This window comes from Oryzias latipes, chromosome 15 (genome assembly GCF_053564925.1).
Source record: "Oryzias latipes strain Hd-rR chromosome 15, Olatipes_Hd-rR_3.1".
In the NCBI taxonomy this organism is placed as follows: domain Eukaryota; kingdom Metazoa; phylum Chordata; class Actinopteri; order Beloniformes; family Adrianichthyidae; genus Oryzias; species Oryzias latipes.
Genome location: NC_136251.1, coordinates 12,775,047 through 12,792,365, shown reverse-complemented (window position 1 = coordinate 12,792,365; position 17,319 = coordinate 12,775,047). Strand labels below are relative to the sequence as shown.

Sequence of the window (17,319 nt, the reverse complement as noted above, 5' to 3'; positions counted from 1 at the left end):
TTTTAGTCCATGCTTAGTGTCATACAGTGAGGTCAATAAGTATTTGATCACCCTGTGATTTAGCAAGTTCTCCCACTTAGAAAACATGGAGGGGTCTAAAATTTTCATCATAGTTGCATTTCCACAGTGAGAGACAGAATCTGAAGAAGCATTCAGAAATCACGTTGTACAATTTTTTAAACAATTTATTTGTATATTACTGTGACAAGTAAGTATTTGATCGCTCCCTTTCAAGCAATATTTATTAATATGTCTAATTATCCAAAGTTTGATTAGTTATTGTATGAATGTTTAACTGATGATTGTATTATTTTTGTGTATTATTCCTATTTGATTGCTTGAAATAAACCATTTCAAAATCAAATTATCAGATAGATTTCTGACCAGAAAAGACCTGCTGTTCTGCTTTTAAATAGTCCAACTCCACTCTGCTCATGATTCTAAATGAGTGGCACCTGTTTGAGGTGGTTAGCTTGCATAAAGGCACCTGTGCCCCCCACAACCAGTCAGAAGTCTAACTACCAACATGGACAAAACCAAAGAGCTGTCAAAAGACACAAGAGACAAAATTGTAGACCTTCACAAAGCTGGAATTGGCTATGGGGCAATTGCCAATAAGGCTTGGTGAGAAGAGAACAACTGTTCGATCAATTGACAGAAAATGGAAGAGGCTAATGATGACTGACAATGTCCCTCGGACTGGGGCCCCTCACAAGATCTCACCTCGTGGGGTATCGATGAGGCTAAGGAAGGTGAAGAATCAGCCCAGGACTACACGGGAGGAGCTGGTCAATGACCTGAAGAGAGCTGGGACCACCGTTTCCACGGCTACTATAAGTAATACATTAAAACGTCATGGTTTAAAATCATGTATCGCACGGAAGGTTCCCCTGCTGAAGTCAGCCCATGTCAAGGCCCGTCTGAAGTTTGCCAATGACCATCTTGATGATCCAGAGGAGTCATGGGAGAAAGTCTTGTGGTCAGATGAGACCAAACAAGAACTTTTTGGTCTTAACTCCATTTGGCGTGTTTGGAGGAGGAAGTAGGAGGAGCATCATCCCAAGAACACCATACCTACAGTGAAGCACGGTGTGGAAGCATCATGCTCTGGGGGTGTTTTTCTGCACAGGGGACAGGACGACTGCACTGTATTAAGGAGAGGATGAACGGGGCTCTGTATTGTGAGATATTGGGCAAAAACCTCCTTACTTCAGTCAGAGCGTTGAAGATGGGTTGTGGCTGGGTCTTTCAGCATGACAATGACCCGAAGCACACAGCCAAGAAAACCAAGGAGTGGCTCTGTAAGAAGCATATCAAGGTTCTGGAGTGGCCTAGCCAGTCTCCAGACCTAAATCCAATAGAGAATATTTGGAGGGAGCTGAAACTCCGTGTTGCTCAGCGACAGCCCCGAACCCTGACAGATCTAGAGAAGATCTGTATGGAGGAGTGGGCCAAAATCCCTGCTGCAGTGTGTAGAAACCTAGTGAAAAACTACAGGAACCGTTTGACCTCTGTAATTGTTAACAAAGGCTTCTGTACCAAATATTAAAGTTGTTTAACTCAAGTGATCAAATACCTATTTGTCACAGTAATATACAAATAAATTGTTTAAAAAAATCGTACAATGTGATTTCTGAATGTTTCTTCAGATTCTGTCTCTCAGTGTGGAAATGCACATTTGATGAAAATTTTAGACCCCTCCATGTTTTCTAAGTGGGAAAACTTGCTAAATCACAGGGTGATCAAATACTTATTGACCTCACTGTATATGGGTCAGTGAAGCAGCAGAGCAACATAAACTCCTAAATGTTTGTGGAGTTTGTCCTGTTCTGTTACTATATTTTTTGCTTCTTGTCTACTGATTAATTTACCATTGTCCATAGTCCCACCTGACCACTTTTGTTTACTGTGTTTGTTTGTGTTTTGTTAGCGTGGAGCGCTTCATGGAGCAGCCTGAGGTTCACACGTAAGTATGATCTCTCCACACACTAAATCCCGCAATACACTGTCAAATTAACAGAAGGGATGTTTTTGTGGTGTGTCTACACGCACAAAGACACATCAGAACAGTCCCAGCTGCAGTCAGAACAGCGCAGTAAAGCAACTGGGTCATTCCAACAAAAAACAAAATTACATATCAGATGGGTGCAGTGTCATGCAACATTTTTTTTGGCAAGAACCGCGGAAAAGCGTGTTTAAAAAGGTTGACAATGGATTGCTGGGTCTGCTACCAAAATAAAAAACAAATTGCATGATTAAAAAAATAGAATTCTAAACTGTATGAGGTCAAACATATTTAAATTAAATTTCTGGTTTTTGCTTATCACAGCCCTGTTTCCAGTTGTGTTCTCTTGGATCTTTCTCCCTTAATTTAAATTGAGTATTCTAACTCTGAGCTCAGTTCTTAGTCTTTTCTGCTTTTCAATTGCTCTCTTTAGGGGTCGCCACACGTGAATCATTCGCCTCAGTCTTACCAATTCATATCAATATGGTTAACAGCTAATCTTTGCAACAAATACTACTTACAACCATCTAAGCTCAATGTCAGAAATGTACCAAAGACAAAGAGGCAAAGACTGAAAAGTGAGTTATTGGTGACTGATATTAATTCCCCTCAATCAGCATGTGGAGAGGCTTCATTAAGGAGATTTACAAGCCTGTTACATCTGTTGCAATAATCTAAATAATAGACTAGTGCCAGCACAAGGAGTTAAACTACCTCAACTACACAGTGAGGCAATAACTGAAGCAACAAAACCACATCACTCACCAAGAAAGACCAGCATAAAGTCTCTTCTCCTCAAGCTAGGAGGACGTGGAAATGAGAAACCATTAATGTTGTTGAGTTTTTGTAATTGGTTTTAAATTAGAATTTTATTGTTTTTAAATAAGCAGGATTTAAAGCTTAAACATGTATAGCTATTGGCAGAAATATTTTAATTCAAAAGGTTATGTTTAACTTTTGTAAAAACAAAAAAAAATGCTCTGGTACTAGTTTCTCCCCAATAAGAAAACAGATTAAGGATGGATTTGATAACCTAAAACACTGAGATTTAAACCTGTCATGTGTGGTGGGATTACATCTCTCCCCTTTTCACCCCTGTCACTCTTTTCTTTTCCTCCTCTTGTCTAATGTGATTGGACAGCACAGGAGGCAGCTGCTGACTGGGGTACAGGTGTCTGCTGGGCAGAAAGACTGACCCAATCATTCTCCTCTCTGTTAATCTCTCTTTTGAGCGAGCAGGGTTGTTTTTGCTCACTGTTGAGCGGCTCTTCGAGTCCTGTTATCTGAACCGGTTTTAGTCCTATAAATGGATTGTCCCATATGATTGTTGTATTAAATACCGCTGGTCTTGTAAGTTCTTTTGTGTCCCATGTTTTGAAAACAGTACTTTCATTTTCAGAGACCTCTCAAGCCCCCACAACACAAATAATTTAGTTTTAAGTCCTTTGAAGGTCAAACAAGAGATTTGCCCTAGATTCTGAATTAGCTGGTCTAAGAGCTGGTATATATATGCGTTCATGGGGGAGGAGTCAGACCTGAAACTGGAGGTATTGTCCACTTAGCCTACATGGTTTCGGGTCGTTAATAGTCCTTTGTCCTCAGCTGGGGGTTGGGGAGCCAGTGACTCACTCTCCAAGTTGGTCATCTCTTTCAGCGGTTAACGACTCAGGTGGAACTGGTTTGGTTTGTTTAGGTTTCAAAACACTGCCCTAGATGGATGGAAGAATAAACCTGAGACCACCATTCTTATTAAGAGAAGGTTTATCCTTCTTGACAAAGATGGCTTCTTTCACTCCTCGCTCAAACCATCCTTTCTCTCTGGCTAGAATTCGGACTTCACTGTCTTCGAAAGAGTGGTTTGTGGCCTTCAGGTGGAGATGCACTGCAGACTCAGGTCCACTTGGGTTGGCTCTGCGATGTTGGTAAAGCCGCTTGTGTAGAGGTTGTTTGGTTTCTCCTATATACTGTTCATTGCAGTTCTCTTTGCAGTGGATAGAGTACACAACATTACTCTGTTTGTAGCTGGGAATTTTGTCCTTTGGATGAACCAGTTTTTGTCTGAGGGTATTGACTGGTTTGAGATGAACTGGGATGTTATGTTGTTTGAAAATCCTTTTAAGTTTTTCAGACAGGCCTGAGATATACGGAATTGAAATACCGTTCCGTTTCGGTTCTTGTTCCTTCTTTTCTTGTTTTCCTGTATGTTGGGATCTGGTGAATGTCCACTTGGGATATCCACAGGTTCGGAGGGCTTGGTGGATATGTTGCTCTTCCTTCTTCTTTCCGTCAGAGCTTGTAGGCACCTCCTGGGCTCTGTGTTGTAATGTCCTGATGACGCCTAGTTTGTGCTGTAAAGGGTGGTTTGAGTCAAATAAAAGGTACTGATCTGTGTGAGTAGGCTTCCTGTACACTTCAACCTGGAGCTGTCTGTCCTCTCCAATGATCACAGCACAGTCTAGAAAGGCTAGGGTGTTGTCCTTTGTGTCTTCCCTGGTGAACTTGATTTTCTTGTCCACTGCGTTGATATGATCTGTGAAAGTCTCCACTTCCTGGCTTTTGATCTTGACCCAAGTGTCGGCCTTTTTAGGAGACCATCCTGGCACTTGCTGGACTTTCTTGGATGCCGGGAAGCCTTCTTAACAAGAAGTTCTTGATGATGCTATAAATTCTTGATTTAGGTGCAAACTTAGTAGCTACAATACCCTTGCCTGTGAAGCCATTTTTATGCAACGCAATGATGACTGCACGCATTTCTTTGCAGGTCACCATGGTTAACAATGTTTTCAAGCATCACCCTCCGTTGAACATGTCAAGTCTGCCATTCTAACCCAATCAGCCTGACATAATGATCTCCTTGTGCTTGTCAACATTCTCACCTGAGTTGTCAAGACGATTACTAAAATGATCTCAGCAGGTCCTTTATTGACAGCAATAAAATGCAGTTGATTGATTTTTTTCAGGATTAAGTTCATTTTCATGGCAAAGAAGGACAATGCAATTCATCTGATCACTTTTCATAACATTCTGGAGTATATGCAAATTGCTATTAAAAAAAAAACTTAAGCAGCAACTTTTCTCATTTCCAATATTTATGTAATTCTCAAAACCTTTGGCCACGACTGTACATTACTTGTCATCTGATGTCATTTAAGGGAGATTGTCAGTAAGCTTGTGTTTCTTTCATTTTCTAATAATCGCTTCGACAGTCGATCTCTTTTTACCGAGCTGTTCGCTTATTTATTGTAGGTTGGTTCATCCCAGTCTGGTTCAGGTGTTCAGTCTTGTCCCTGGTGTACTTCAAAAGCTCTTTGGTCTTGGTCATGATAAAGAGGTTGCAGTCTGACTCTTTAAAGGTGTGGACAGGTGTCTTTTATACAGATACAGTTAACACAACGGTAAAGAATAGCAAGGCCGTAGTAGAGCTGTTGGGTCCTGTTTTTCTGTCTTTCAACAAAGCTGCCAAATCAAGCAGGTAAATGTACTGGGGCCGTGTTGCTCAACCTCTGAGGTAATTTCAAAGTCATTAAGGTAAAAGACAGCCAAAAAAGGCTCTAGGCGGCTCTATTACATTTTTGTTTTGGAGGGAGAATATCCACATTTGCCTGTCTCCAGAAAATGACTAGATGCATTTGAGATGACGCTCTCTGACCTTTTATGGTCTTGGGAGTCTGGTCACGTTGTTATCCAGGTTCAGAACAGATAAAGTACAGGCCCCAAAAGTACAGAAAGGGTCTACCGTGAATCAACATAGAGCAAGACCGTTCAAAACAGAGTAGGGCTTATGGGTAAGCGGCTCTCGAATCAGGGAAGGACATGAACACAGCTGTTAACTAACCTTTTATTAAAAGAAACCAATTTAATACCCGCCTCCATATTGATGTTCAATATTTTTCATGTTTTAAAGCAGTTTTAAAATAAGAAGTGCTGTGATTATTTGTGCTTCCACACACATGCTCATGCTTTGTCCCACAAACTCTTCATTTTTCTCCCCTTAGCGGCCGCCTCTTGGTTGGGACCTTCGTCGCTCTGTTCTTCAATCTTTCCACGTTGATGTCCGTCAGGAACAAACCCTTCGCATACGTTTCTGAAGGTACCATGAGCCCTTCCCTGCACTCAAAGCACCCCATCAAATGGGATTCCTTCCTGCAGACATTATTGAGCAGCAAACCAGGATTGTTCCGCTGAAAATGTTCACTGCCCTCTTTGCCTGAATAATCAAAGGCACTCTCATAGGTTTCCTTGTCCTGTTTTAAGTGTGGGTTTTACAAAAAAAAAAGTTTTAAAACATGGCTCACTTTATATGTGAGCTTATTCTTTTCATGCAAAATAAAGACAAAATCTGTTAAAGTCATCAAAATGTTCAGCATAAGCACAAAGATGCTAGTTGAAAGGTCTCTTTTGGCTTGATGTGTTTGATAAGTGAACTGGTGCGCCTCTTAAGATGGAAACAGTTTCATATTCAAAGATTATGGTGGGCAGGTGTAGATGTTGAATTTTTATTTATTTATTCATTTTTAGGATTTTTAAAAAAAACCTTTATTTACCCGCGAAATGTCCCATTAGGATTATGAATCTCTTTTCAAAGGACTCCTGGCAAAAGGAGGAACACATATAATTTTCACATTTTCAATTTTTACTGGTATAGTTGCACAAAAGGTACTTGAACCCTTTGGAATATCATGGATTTTTATATGAATTAAACTGAAAACGTGTTCCAATGTTTATCTGTGGTAGAACAATGAAAAGAACATGTTGAAGTCGTTACATTTAATAAGCAGAAGAAAATACGTCTTCTAGAGTTCTGACCTCAACCCAATTGAGATGCTGTGGCATGACATCAAGAGAGCCTTTCTCACCAGACATTCCGAAAACTTTGCTGAACTTGAAAATGTTTATAAAGAAGAATGGTTCAAATACCTTTTCTTGTTACTGAATCAAATCTAGACAGTAAAATGGGAGGCAATATTTTATGAAATGCACCTTTTTGTTTAACATTGTAAATTCACAGCTATTTACGCTCTATAATTTCAACAAAAATCTCAGACTAAAATAGAGCTTCCTCCTCTCCTTCTCTCCTCTGTGAACAGCACCCTGATAAGTGAGGTCAGTCAGAAACTCTGTTTTATTTTGTGCGTTCAGAGAAATCTCAACAACACTTAACATCTGACATTTTGGAAAAGGAGGACACACACACACACACACTCCCTCTCCTACCAAGCGAAGCTGAAAGTGCATTATGCAACCATGTTCCAAGCAGTGGTGGTGTTAGAAACCACAGCAACACACACAGTTCAGCTCCGTACACTCCCTCCATGCAGGTCATGAATAAATCACTTCCATTAAAAGTTTGTTTAAAGTGACTCGGCCTGCTGGCAAAACAAACAAAACACACACTCACAAACACACATGTGCGCACGCACACTCAGATGTGATGCTGAGCCTGAGGGCCTTTCGCTGTCACCAAACATTAAAGGTGGGACCGTGCAGTTGAGCAAGAGCGCTCATCTTTTTTAAAAATTGAAAATCAAACTGTGTTTTTGAACTCTTTACTTATTTTTGTCTTTGATTTTTCTTTTTTCCTTCCTCCAAGCAAAAATAATAAAAATAAAATCCGAAATAAGTGATTTCTTCCAATTTATATTTGCAGATTTGCATTGTTGGAAGTTGTTCTTTAAACTGCAAAGCTGTGTTTATATCTGTAAATGTGCATCTTTGTAAAAAAAAAACAATTCTTTGAGGACACAAGTAAACAACAAGTGTGAAGAATTTTTTTATAATTGATTTATTGAAAAATAATGCCAAAACAAATTAGCTTAAATGTTATTTGGACCCAGGGACATTAAAAAATAGTGTTTTTTTTTTCTTTGCTTTGCTTAAAGTGCTGACCCAAAAGTATAGAATAGTAAGGGAGGCTATGATGAGGTCATCTTTTTGGCACAATACTGGCGAAAGCTTAGATAATATAAAACAGATAGTTCTATGTTTTGAGGGTTTTTATGCTTCGTCATGTGTCTGCTCTGCATGCAGAATGTCTTAGTCAGAACAAGCAGAGAGCTGTAAAGAGGAACAAGCCAAAGTTCTTTATGGAATTATTCATGATTTTCTGACTTTGACAGCTGCTTCATAATCTGCGAAGCAACTTTTGGCCAGAAAAACAAACAAACACATCAATCCTAAAAGAGAAAAGGAGAGCAGCTGACAGTTTAGTTAAAAGCTGGAAATCTCAGTTTCTACCAGGGATGTAAAGATTCAATGTAACAAGTCAATTTATATCAAAATTTGTGATTCATGGGCGATATCGGTTCATTTTGAACAATCCAATTCACTGACCTAACATTGATCCAGGACATCTTTAGCCAAAATTTTAACCAATTTAAATCAGAGATAAATACCTGGATAGTTAACGGTGCAGATGCGGTTTTCCAGATTCCATCCAAGATAACAAAGTGTAAGTTTAAATATATATAAAAAATGAAAAATTGATAAAAATGGATGTCAAATCCAAATAAATTCAAAGTGTTTCCACACATTGGACTGGAATAATGGGCTGATCAGTTTTGCTGTCATCACGTGTGTGTTGTCCGCTGTGATGCAGTTGGCCATTTTTATGTTATAGTAAAATAAACCTACCGTGCTTTAATGCAAAAAAGATTTTCCGATTTGAATTGAGTTGATTCGTTTCATTTTGAAATGATTTTACAATGATGTAGGTCAATTTGAATCAAATAGTTCAATCGGTTAGAATCGTAGAAACATAAATGGATTCATCGATTAAGTCACTTAATCATTACACCCCCTAGAACATTGACACTACAACACTCCTCTTGTAGAAAAGGCAAAAAAAATTAAATAGTGCAAATAGCTTTCTAGAAAAACTATGAAAAGAGTTACATTGTTTACTTTTCTTGCACTATATCTTTAAAAAATGAAGAGGAAATCCATTGGGGATTCATGATGTTGACATATGAGTAAGCAATAGATGATTAAAGGTCTCATGGATGTGGTACATAAACTGCACCTGAAACAAACATCAGCATGTCGGCCGTGTTTGGAATCCCAACCCTTCTCTTTTCACTGCTTTTTGTAAAGCAGCAGTAATGCATGGGGAAGAGGGTAAAACTACAACACTAACTCTAATAAAGAAGTCCTAATATTCTTTCCATTGTAAATAGAAATAATTACAAGACATTTGAATGTCGGACACAAAAAACCCCGAAAAACCCCCACAGTATCTTCAGTAAAATCCAGATCCTGAAATCAGAAGTCTCTAGGAGCTTTTTCAAATGTTTCAGATTTTACTTTGAAAAACAAAACCAGCTCGTTTGCTCCAAAGATGCAAGGGGCATCAGAATTCAACCGAAGTTCAAAAGTTGTGGAAAACTTGGTCAGCCTTATTTTCCAGATCAAGTAGGAGGGTGTTCTGTTGTGATTTCCAAAAAGCTGATGTCTTCAACACTCAAAGGTTGTGTCTCTCCTCAGCGGCCAGCAGCAGTTGGCTTCAGGAACACGTGGCTGACCTGAGTCGAAGGTAAGAGTGTCCCATTTCGGCTCCTCTTCCTCGCTGTGTGTCTGTGCAGGGTCCTTCTGTCCATCTCAGCACTTTTCAGTCATAGGGGGTTAGGGGACAAAGGGATCTCTTTATACTGACTCAACACACACGCACACACACACACACACAGAAGGCACTTTAAAAGAGTTCATCTACTACTCTGCATCTTCATATGGTCTGAATAAGCACATATGGGTTTCCTCTAAGGTCAGAGGTTATCATCAGTCAGGGTCAGACCTCACAAATACCTCATTACAAATATAACTCTCAAACATTCTTACAACAACAATAATGCAGTTAATTTGACTAAAAGTTATAAAAAAGAAAACCAAATAGGTGCAACTGTTTTTTTTTAAACTACATGGTTTCGTGCCTTGTTCTTTATCTGCTATTTGTAAAGCTTCTGTAAACTAATTACTAAAGGGCAACTATTTCTCTTCCTGCTTGAGGCTGGGTTAAAAATGAGTACTAAAGCAGAATAATTCATAAGGCAAAAGGCAGATTCAGATGTCAAGATTAATTTCAATGGAAAACAGGCTAACCTAATACGAAAAAGAAACTTTTACTTCCATTTAAACTGAAGCCAGTAGGAGACATTCCTGTGTCCTGGGTACACTTTTTTCTTGATCTTTCTACATACCAAGGGAGACAGGCAAAAGGAGACAGACTAAATTTGATAAGAGCCTGAAAACCCAAAGAAAATGTTTCCTTTTTCTGTTAAAACACATGCATTATTTCTTTAGTTCTCATCTCTAACAACCTACTTATCAAATGCAGGGCTCTGTTTTGTGTAAAACTAATTAAAGAGCTCTGTTTCAATGAAATTCTTTTACAAAATCTAGGACTATTTGTGACTTTACCAATCAAAATTTGGCCACTAAAGACCCACTTTGATGAAAATTGTGTTGTTGTTTTTTAAACATTTTCTTGTGAAATTATTCTGATGATGGAGAGCATATATAAAGAAAAATAAACTTAAAATTGCAATTCTGTGTATTTTTTTTATTTATCAGGAGCAGATGAAAAAATGCCATTTAAAAAAGCTTATAGTTGTGACGTAGATACTACAATCAGCAGCAGGTCACAAGCTCACTGCTGTTCCCTGGGTGCTGGCTTTCTGCAGCCCTCTCTACACGCAGGGAGATGGATCCCTTATCTCTCTGGCAAGGCCAAGAGCCGGGGATCACATCACACCTGAGCCGGGGGGTGTCCTTGTCCCTGTGGCGTGGGTTCTGGTCCCTGCCCCTGAGCGCTGGGCGTCGCCAAATTTCCAACTGTGGGCGAGCCTGGTCGGGCCATGTTCTTGTGGACCCCCTCTTCCCCTGGGTGCCCTCTTCCTGGACGGGGTCGGCTGGCCCCTGCCACCCACCCGGCTACCCAACTGTAGCTGGGTGGGTGGCTGCCTGGAGCATGGGGCGGGTCTCCCTTGGGGGGTTCTGGCTCGTACCTGGGGTCGGGGCGGGGGGATGCCCAAAACTGCTGGGTGGTGGTAGGGTGCTCGTCTGGGGCTGTGGGCGCTCTTCTGGGACGGGGCAATGCGTTGGGCCCTCCCTTAACGAAAGTGATAAAAAAAGTAAACATTGCAAAGTGAATAGGTAAAGGTGATAGTCTTTTTTGTGCGTGTTGTTTTTTTTGGGACTTTTTTCCATAGCCCTGTCAGATTCATGTCATTATTTGTGTGAAAGCATACCAGAGCAAACACCATATCTATGGTATTCTGGGTTTTTTGTCTGTTTTCAGAATCTCTGTTAGATGGCTAATTTTTTTTCTCGTTCACCATATGTGATAATGAAGTATTAAATATTATGTACTCTGGTTAAACAGAGTCCAGGACTTTTTTTCCAGCTTTACTTTTTAGCTGTTGGTTGAAGTCCAATGCTCACTTTAGGATTGGAGAGCTTATGTTGGTGTAACACATCATGGCTTTAAGGGAAGCAGCTGCTGAAATGCCACCCGGCTTCTGCTAATGTTCAAAGCCTTTAGTTCTGAAACCAGGTTGCTATAGCAACTCATCGACATTGGAAATCTTGTTGCTTTTACTCAGAGTTGACCGTCATGATGAATTTTACATATCTTTGCTTGCTCCCACATCTGACATTGATGTATATAATGCACACACTCATTCATGCATAGACACACACACGCACACACACACACACACACACACCCACACACAGAGTCAGCAGCTCAGTCCATGCAGGTTACTTTGGCCGACAGCCTGGAGAGTTGCGCAACAGAACTAAGCTCTGATTGGCTGAGAGGGCAGTAGTGAACAGGCCGTCCCAGCCTAGTTTCCACTCTTTGACTGTGTATAGCAGGCAGCGTGTTCCCATGTGCCCCCAAACAAGTAACCCAGTGTGTGTGTGTGCGTACATGCACGCGAAGGCTTTTCTTTCTGTGTGCTTTCCAGCGTAATCGCTGTCTGTTAGCATGTACCGACTGTGTTCCTGTCCTCAGTTAACCCAAACAGAGTCTGAGGGCCAACTGGGTTATATAAAGCCTGCTGCTCTGTTGAGCTCACCAGCCAGAAGCCTGAGATCTGTGTTTGTGTGTCTGTGTGTGGGTGTGTGGGAAAGCTGCCCTCACTGGAGGATGGACACAGATTTAAAAAAGCTAACTCATGTTATGTTAGAGAGAATGAATAAGCAGATGTGTTCTGTCATGGAATTTAGTTCTTCTTGTTAAATGACTTCATCCGCAATGAAAGAAAACAGCGCAGATAAAATAATGCAATAGTAAACCTTTAAAAGGCTAAACATAAGACTTCCTTTTCATCCGGTTTGACGTTATTTCCGGAAGCCACCCATGACCAACTGGTGCCTCCGCTAGAAAAGCTGGGATCTGGGAATGACAGGACTTGTGTCCATTGTTCTGCCCAGTGGTTGGTCCATTGGAAGTTAGTTTTTCAGCTTGGTGTTTGACACTATCTCGACCAGTTATGACATCAATGAAACTGTTTGTTGGACCGCACCTCTTCAGTGTTTCAGGTTGTGTTCGGGGAAAGATTTGACAACCATCTGTGAATCAAAAGGACAAGTTTGAGTGCAGTCTCATTTTAATACAAGGTTATTTTAATCTCAATCAATAAACTCAAATTAATGGGCTGGTTACTAATTCTTTTTTAATAAATTGTACTCTTAACACGTGAAGATTCAGGGAACTGGAACTTTTTTTTCAACTTCCATTTCGGTGTTGGCTAAAGCTGCTTCTGTTATGGACCCACTGGCAGTAATTTGATGAAGTAATTACCTTACATTTTTAATCTGGCTCCAACCAGAAGAGTCACTCAGTTGGGTGTGGGGCTTTAGTTAAGGTGGGGTAGCCACTGCACTTGTTTCCCTCACAACTGCCCTTACGGGTGGATACCGGCTGTCTGCAGGTGAAAATCCCTCAAATGCTACACACTACGCAAGGAGCCCAATAGTGCTGTTCAATGGTTAAGCAGGCTTCTGGCTTACAGCCTGACTGTTAGAAACAAGGAAATTAGACAATAAGAGACCAGTGTTGACATCCTTTGGGCACCTATGTATCACCTGCACACTTCGGGCATGGTCAGTAAGGGGCTGTGTGCGGTGAAGGGGCACTGTTCGACAAGATCACCTGTACGTCATAAATGTATGTAACTTGGGGTGTATTCACACTGGACACATTTGGTTAGCTTGAGGGGGAAACATAGTTTCTTTCTCCTGATAATTAAGAACAAATCTTCAGCCTGAATATAACCAAGCAGACCCTGGCCCGAGACCAGGAACCGCTCTCTGACCATCTTTGGAAGGGGTCTCGGTTTGTTTCCAATCGGACTGAGCTTCCGTTCGCTCCGAGATTTCTTAGTCTGAATACAAAATGTTTCCGAAGCAGAGGAACTAAACCAATACGGCCACCGTTGTCGACATAAACAGAGTAGGAATGAAGCAACAAATGAGTTGCAGAAAAATATAAATTAACGGTTGTCGTGTTACAAAAAGGCATCAACTGTAAATATTTTAGAACGTTTATTTAAACACAGCTGAAAACACTTCTCACATGCTTGTCTATGCAGCATGCGCGTGAAAGACGCTGTTGTTACGTCATCCTAAAAGCTACCTTGTAGAATTCTCTTTTAAAAAATGCCATAAAACCACAACCATGAAACACAGCAACTCATTGAAAAGCGATTGGATCACTTCAGGCATATCAAAATAAATTTTAACTTGATACACATGGCTTCTCACTGTTTTCCTGACAATCTATATATCATAAACAGAGTAGGTCTTCCTTGAAAAAAAAATGCAGTCTCAATGGAATTTCCTGGTAAAATAAAATTAATAATAAACACTTATCAGTCTACCTTCTTAGTCTTCATGCCGGTAACCGCCCTGCAGCACGCCTCCACTGGACCAAAAAAGCGAGTAAAAAGAGTTGAGCCTAACGTTGATACAGACGTTCAAACCTTGTAAGAAAATATAGTTTTACTGAACTAAAAGCGCAAGACGTCCATAATTTCTGTCTCTTGTGATTTCGCCCTGCCCTCGGAATTCCTGACCAATGATTGAAGAGATCTTTTGTCACACGGTTTTGTTTTCAAGCTTTAGTCCAGAACAGGAACGTAGCACTAAATGCTGAAATATGTGCCAATGAATTCCATAACGAGTTAAGAAAAAGCTCAGTTACCATGAGAAGTTCAAACAATCACAAATTAAGTGCTAATATATAAATATAACAAATGAAATGTAAAAATATGTACATATAATCTAAAGCAGAAATAAATTAACTTCAGAAAATTCCTGAACATTTTCTTGAATCTGTAAGACTGGATAACTCGTTTTTACATGTGCTGAAGGTACTAATTGTGTTGTTTTACTTTAATTTAAAGTCTCTTTCCCTCCGCGCCTCCCTGCTCTCTGGCTCTGGGGGCCTCGCGGGGGTCCTGCTGGCCCTGGCCTGGGTGGCGGTCTTGGTCGCCCGGGCGGCGGTTGTTCCCTGCCTGTTCCCGTATGGCGTGGGGGGAATTCCGGCTGCCGCTGCTGCTGCGGCGGGGGTCTGGGTGTGGGGGTGGCTGGGCGCTCCTCCTCCTTCTTTTCTCATTCCACCATCCATTTTAGAAGAACATAAACACTCACCTGAGCACAGGTGTTAGCTCACCTTTGCACTAATAGTTTGCATGATTGAATGAATGAAAGATTTCACACTAGTTGGTTTAAAGGCATAGGTATGCGTTTGTGAACACTATCTGTTTTGTGTACATCTTGACATGTGGACATTCTTGCAGCTAGCAGGTGTGTTGATAATATTTGAGTGTGTGTGAACAGGCCCCGCCCTTTTTGTACTACATTTGAACCGTACCGTAACGATAAACAACCAGTAAACCTGTCTGCTCTATGCTGCTTCATGGTCTTACCCCCCTTCCCCTCCTATTATCACCCTCCTACCCCCCCCCCCCCTCTCTCTCTAACGTCCCTCTTTCTTCTTCCCCTCTTTCCTTTTCCGTCCGGTCCAACACCAAAGATTTTCAGACATGATTGAAATTAATAAAGTTTGGCCTCAATTACAAAAGGGGTTTATTCAGACATACCTTTGGTTTGTCTGAAGATTAATAACCCCTCTTGTTAAAATAAAATATGTCCAACACAAGAGGCCCTCAGCTCTCATCTGTTTGCCTAGCTGTTGGACAGGACAAGTTAAAAAATAAATAAATAAATAAATAAATAAAGTCTGTGTGATAAATTAGCTGAACGTATCAAATGACACTTCAAAATAAGCTGAATTAATGATATTTGACATTTGTGTAGTTAATATTAATAATGGATTTATTTTCAGAACATAAAGCAAACTCAGGATATGGATCCTGACCAACATAAAGATATGCCACTAAACAGGCTTTGCAGTCTCTGTTAAATAAACTGCAGGCTTACTGCTACATAACTATGGAAACTCTGCGCTGAATCGTCCGGGATGAATCGCTAAAAGTAAACATTATGATCTTCTCGGATGTCTCTACCAACCAGACAAGATTCTGCGCTCCACGTAAACGCTTAAGCATGGCAGGATCAGGCAGGAGACGGGAACCGTTCCGGATCTGATCCCTGATCCCTAGCTTTTGTGCCTGGTCCAAACATGCACATCCACAAACAAACCCACACTCATACGGACAGCTCCATGTGCTCTCTCTCTCACACGCTCATGCCCACACCCACAAGGTCTTACCGTAAATAATATCAATGCTTCAGTGGGGATTAAAGGATCACCAGGATTGTGAGGCTCATCCTCAATTGTCTGCCCTCCCTCTCTTTGTTTTTGTTCCCCTTTGCTTCTTTTCATTATATGCATTTTAGTGTCACAGCATTTCTGATGCCTCTTTGCCTCCATAATTTACTGACTTTGCTCTGTCTGGGGCCTCATCTTCACACGTGAACCACGCGTGACGTGAATTTCCCTGACTGAATTCAAGAGACACGAGCGGTTTGACATGAGAGCAGAGTGAGTTTGAAGGCTTTACACACCAACTGCTGTTGCATGTTTGATTAGGGCAAAAGCTCGTTTGACTCGTTTTCACATTAGAGTTTCCACCTTAGAGTTTTTTTCTTACCCTCCCCCTTTCCCAATCAATGAATTCAGAGTTACAGTCCCACTCTGGTAGGAATAAAACAAAGAAAATACGCGAGGGACCACAGACAGGCCTTCACTGCTCATACTGATCTCCTGTTTCTCAGATCATCTCCCGATATTGTAAATAAATACTAAGTTTATTCATGAAAACAAAAAAATTGTAATCCCCCCCTATAAATACATACAAACATATAAATACAAATATGGGTAGTGGGTTCAACATTTTGTAGTGCTGTCTCGATCTACAATTCCAAAATTAAGTGCCCTAGAAATTTCTCAGAAGTCTCTGCAAAAAACTAGTGTGCATCAATGCTCACAACTGGATTATAGACCACAATGCATTGCATTTAAACACATTTTGCCAAAAAAAAATTTTTTTTTAAATAAACCATCAACATTTTTAGCTGTAGAACACAGTGGATTCATAAATGATCGTTCCAAAACGCTCATATCAATTAGATTTGATCTTCATGAAATGCCGTGTGGAAAAAAAAGTAGTGAGCATGGTGTCCGAATTGCTTTTCAAATCCAGGTCACCACATAGTCCTGCACTATATAGTTTTTTAGTAGTTAGGGCTTAAGGTGGGAATTCAGGCACATCCATGTTTTAGTAATATGCAGTTGGTTTTATGAGATGATCACTTCTGCAAAATATTCAATCACCAATCTTTCCTGGAAGATCAAGTTTATAAAAAAATGACCGTGTCTTTCTAAAGCGTTCTGGTCACAATAAGATACATTAGCAGCTACATCTATGATTGTGAGTCTGACGTTTGGGAGGAATATAAACTATCTGCTAGTGGAGCGTTGCTTGCATGTCAATCAAGTAACATAATTGCCGCAAGGAGGGTTATTGGCAGTCATTATTTCAATGTAATGTCAAATTCTGACTCAATGTGGAGCTCATCAAGTGTCCAGTTTTTATTTATTTATTGGTGTGACAAACCAAAATCTGAAATGGATCAAGCCATTTTCAAAAATATTGCAGTTCCAACTGCAGCTCACTATGGAGGGGTTGTCATTTGAAGTGAGGAAAAGTGACTCCTCACTACACAGTTTACACAGTAGATATTTATTGCTGCAACCACCAAACTAAGCCCTGGTTTGATCATTGTTTTTGTGTTATTCAGTGTTAGGTGTTTGTTCTAAGAAGAAGCACACAAAGTGTGTGAAGGAAGGA

The 17,319-nt window shown here is 40.5% G+C and overlaps 1 protein-coding gene across 2 annotated transcripts in view; it reads left to right on the top strand.

Moving 5' to 3' along the window:
- The window catches only part of slc30a6 (solute carrier family 30 member 6), an 80,348-nt gene that overhangs the window by 46,875 nt on the left and 16,154 nt on the right, over nt 1-17,319 (top strand). For both annotated transcript variants that reach the window (XM_023963160.2, XM_023963159.2), the window contains exons 8-10: nt 1,931-1,966; nt 6,001-6,095; nt 9,485-9,533. In XM_023963160.2, coding sequence (XP_023818928.1) covers nt 1,931-1,966; nt 6,001-6,095; nt 9,485-9,533 — 180 coding nt within the window. The remainder of the gene's footprint in view (nt 1-1,930; nt 1,967-6,000; nt 6,096-9,484; nt 9,534-17,319) is intronic.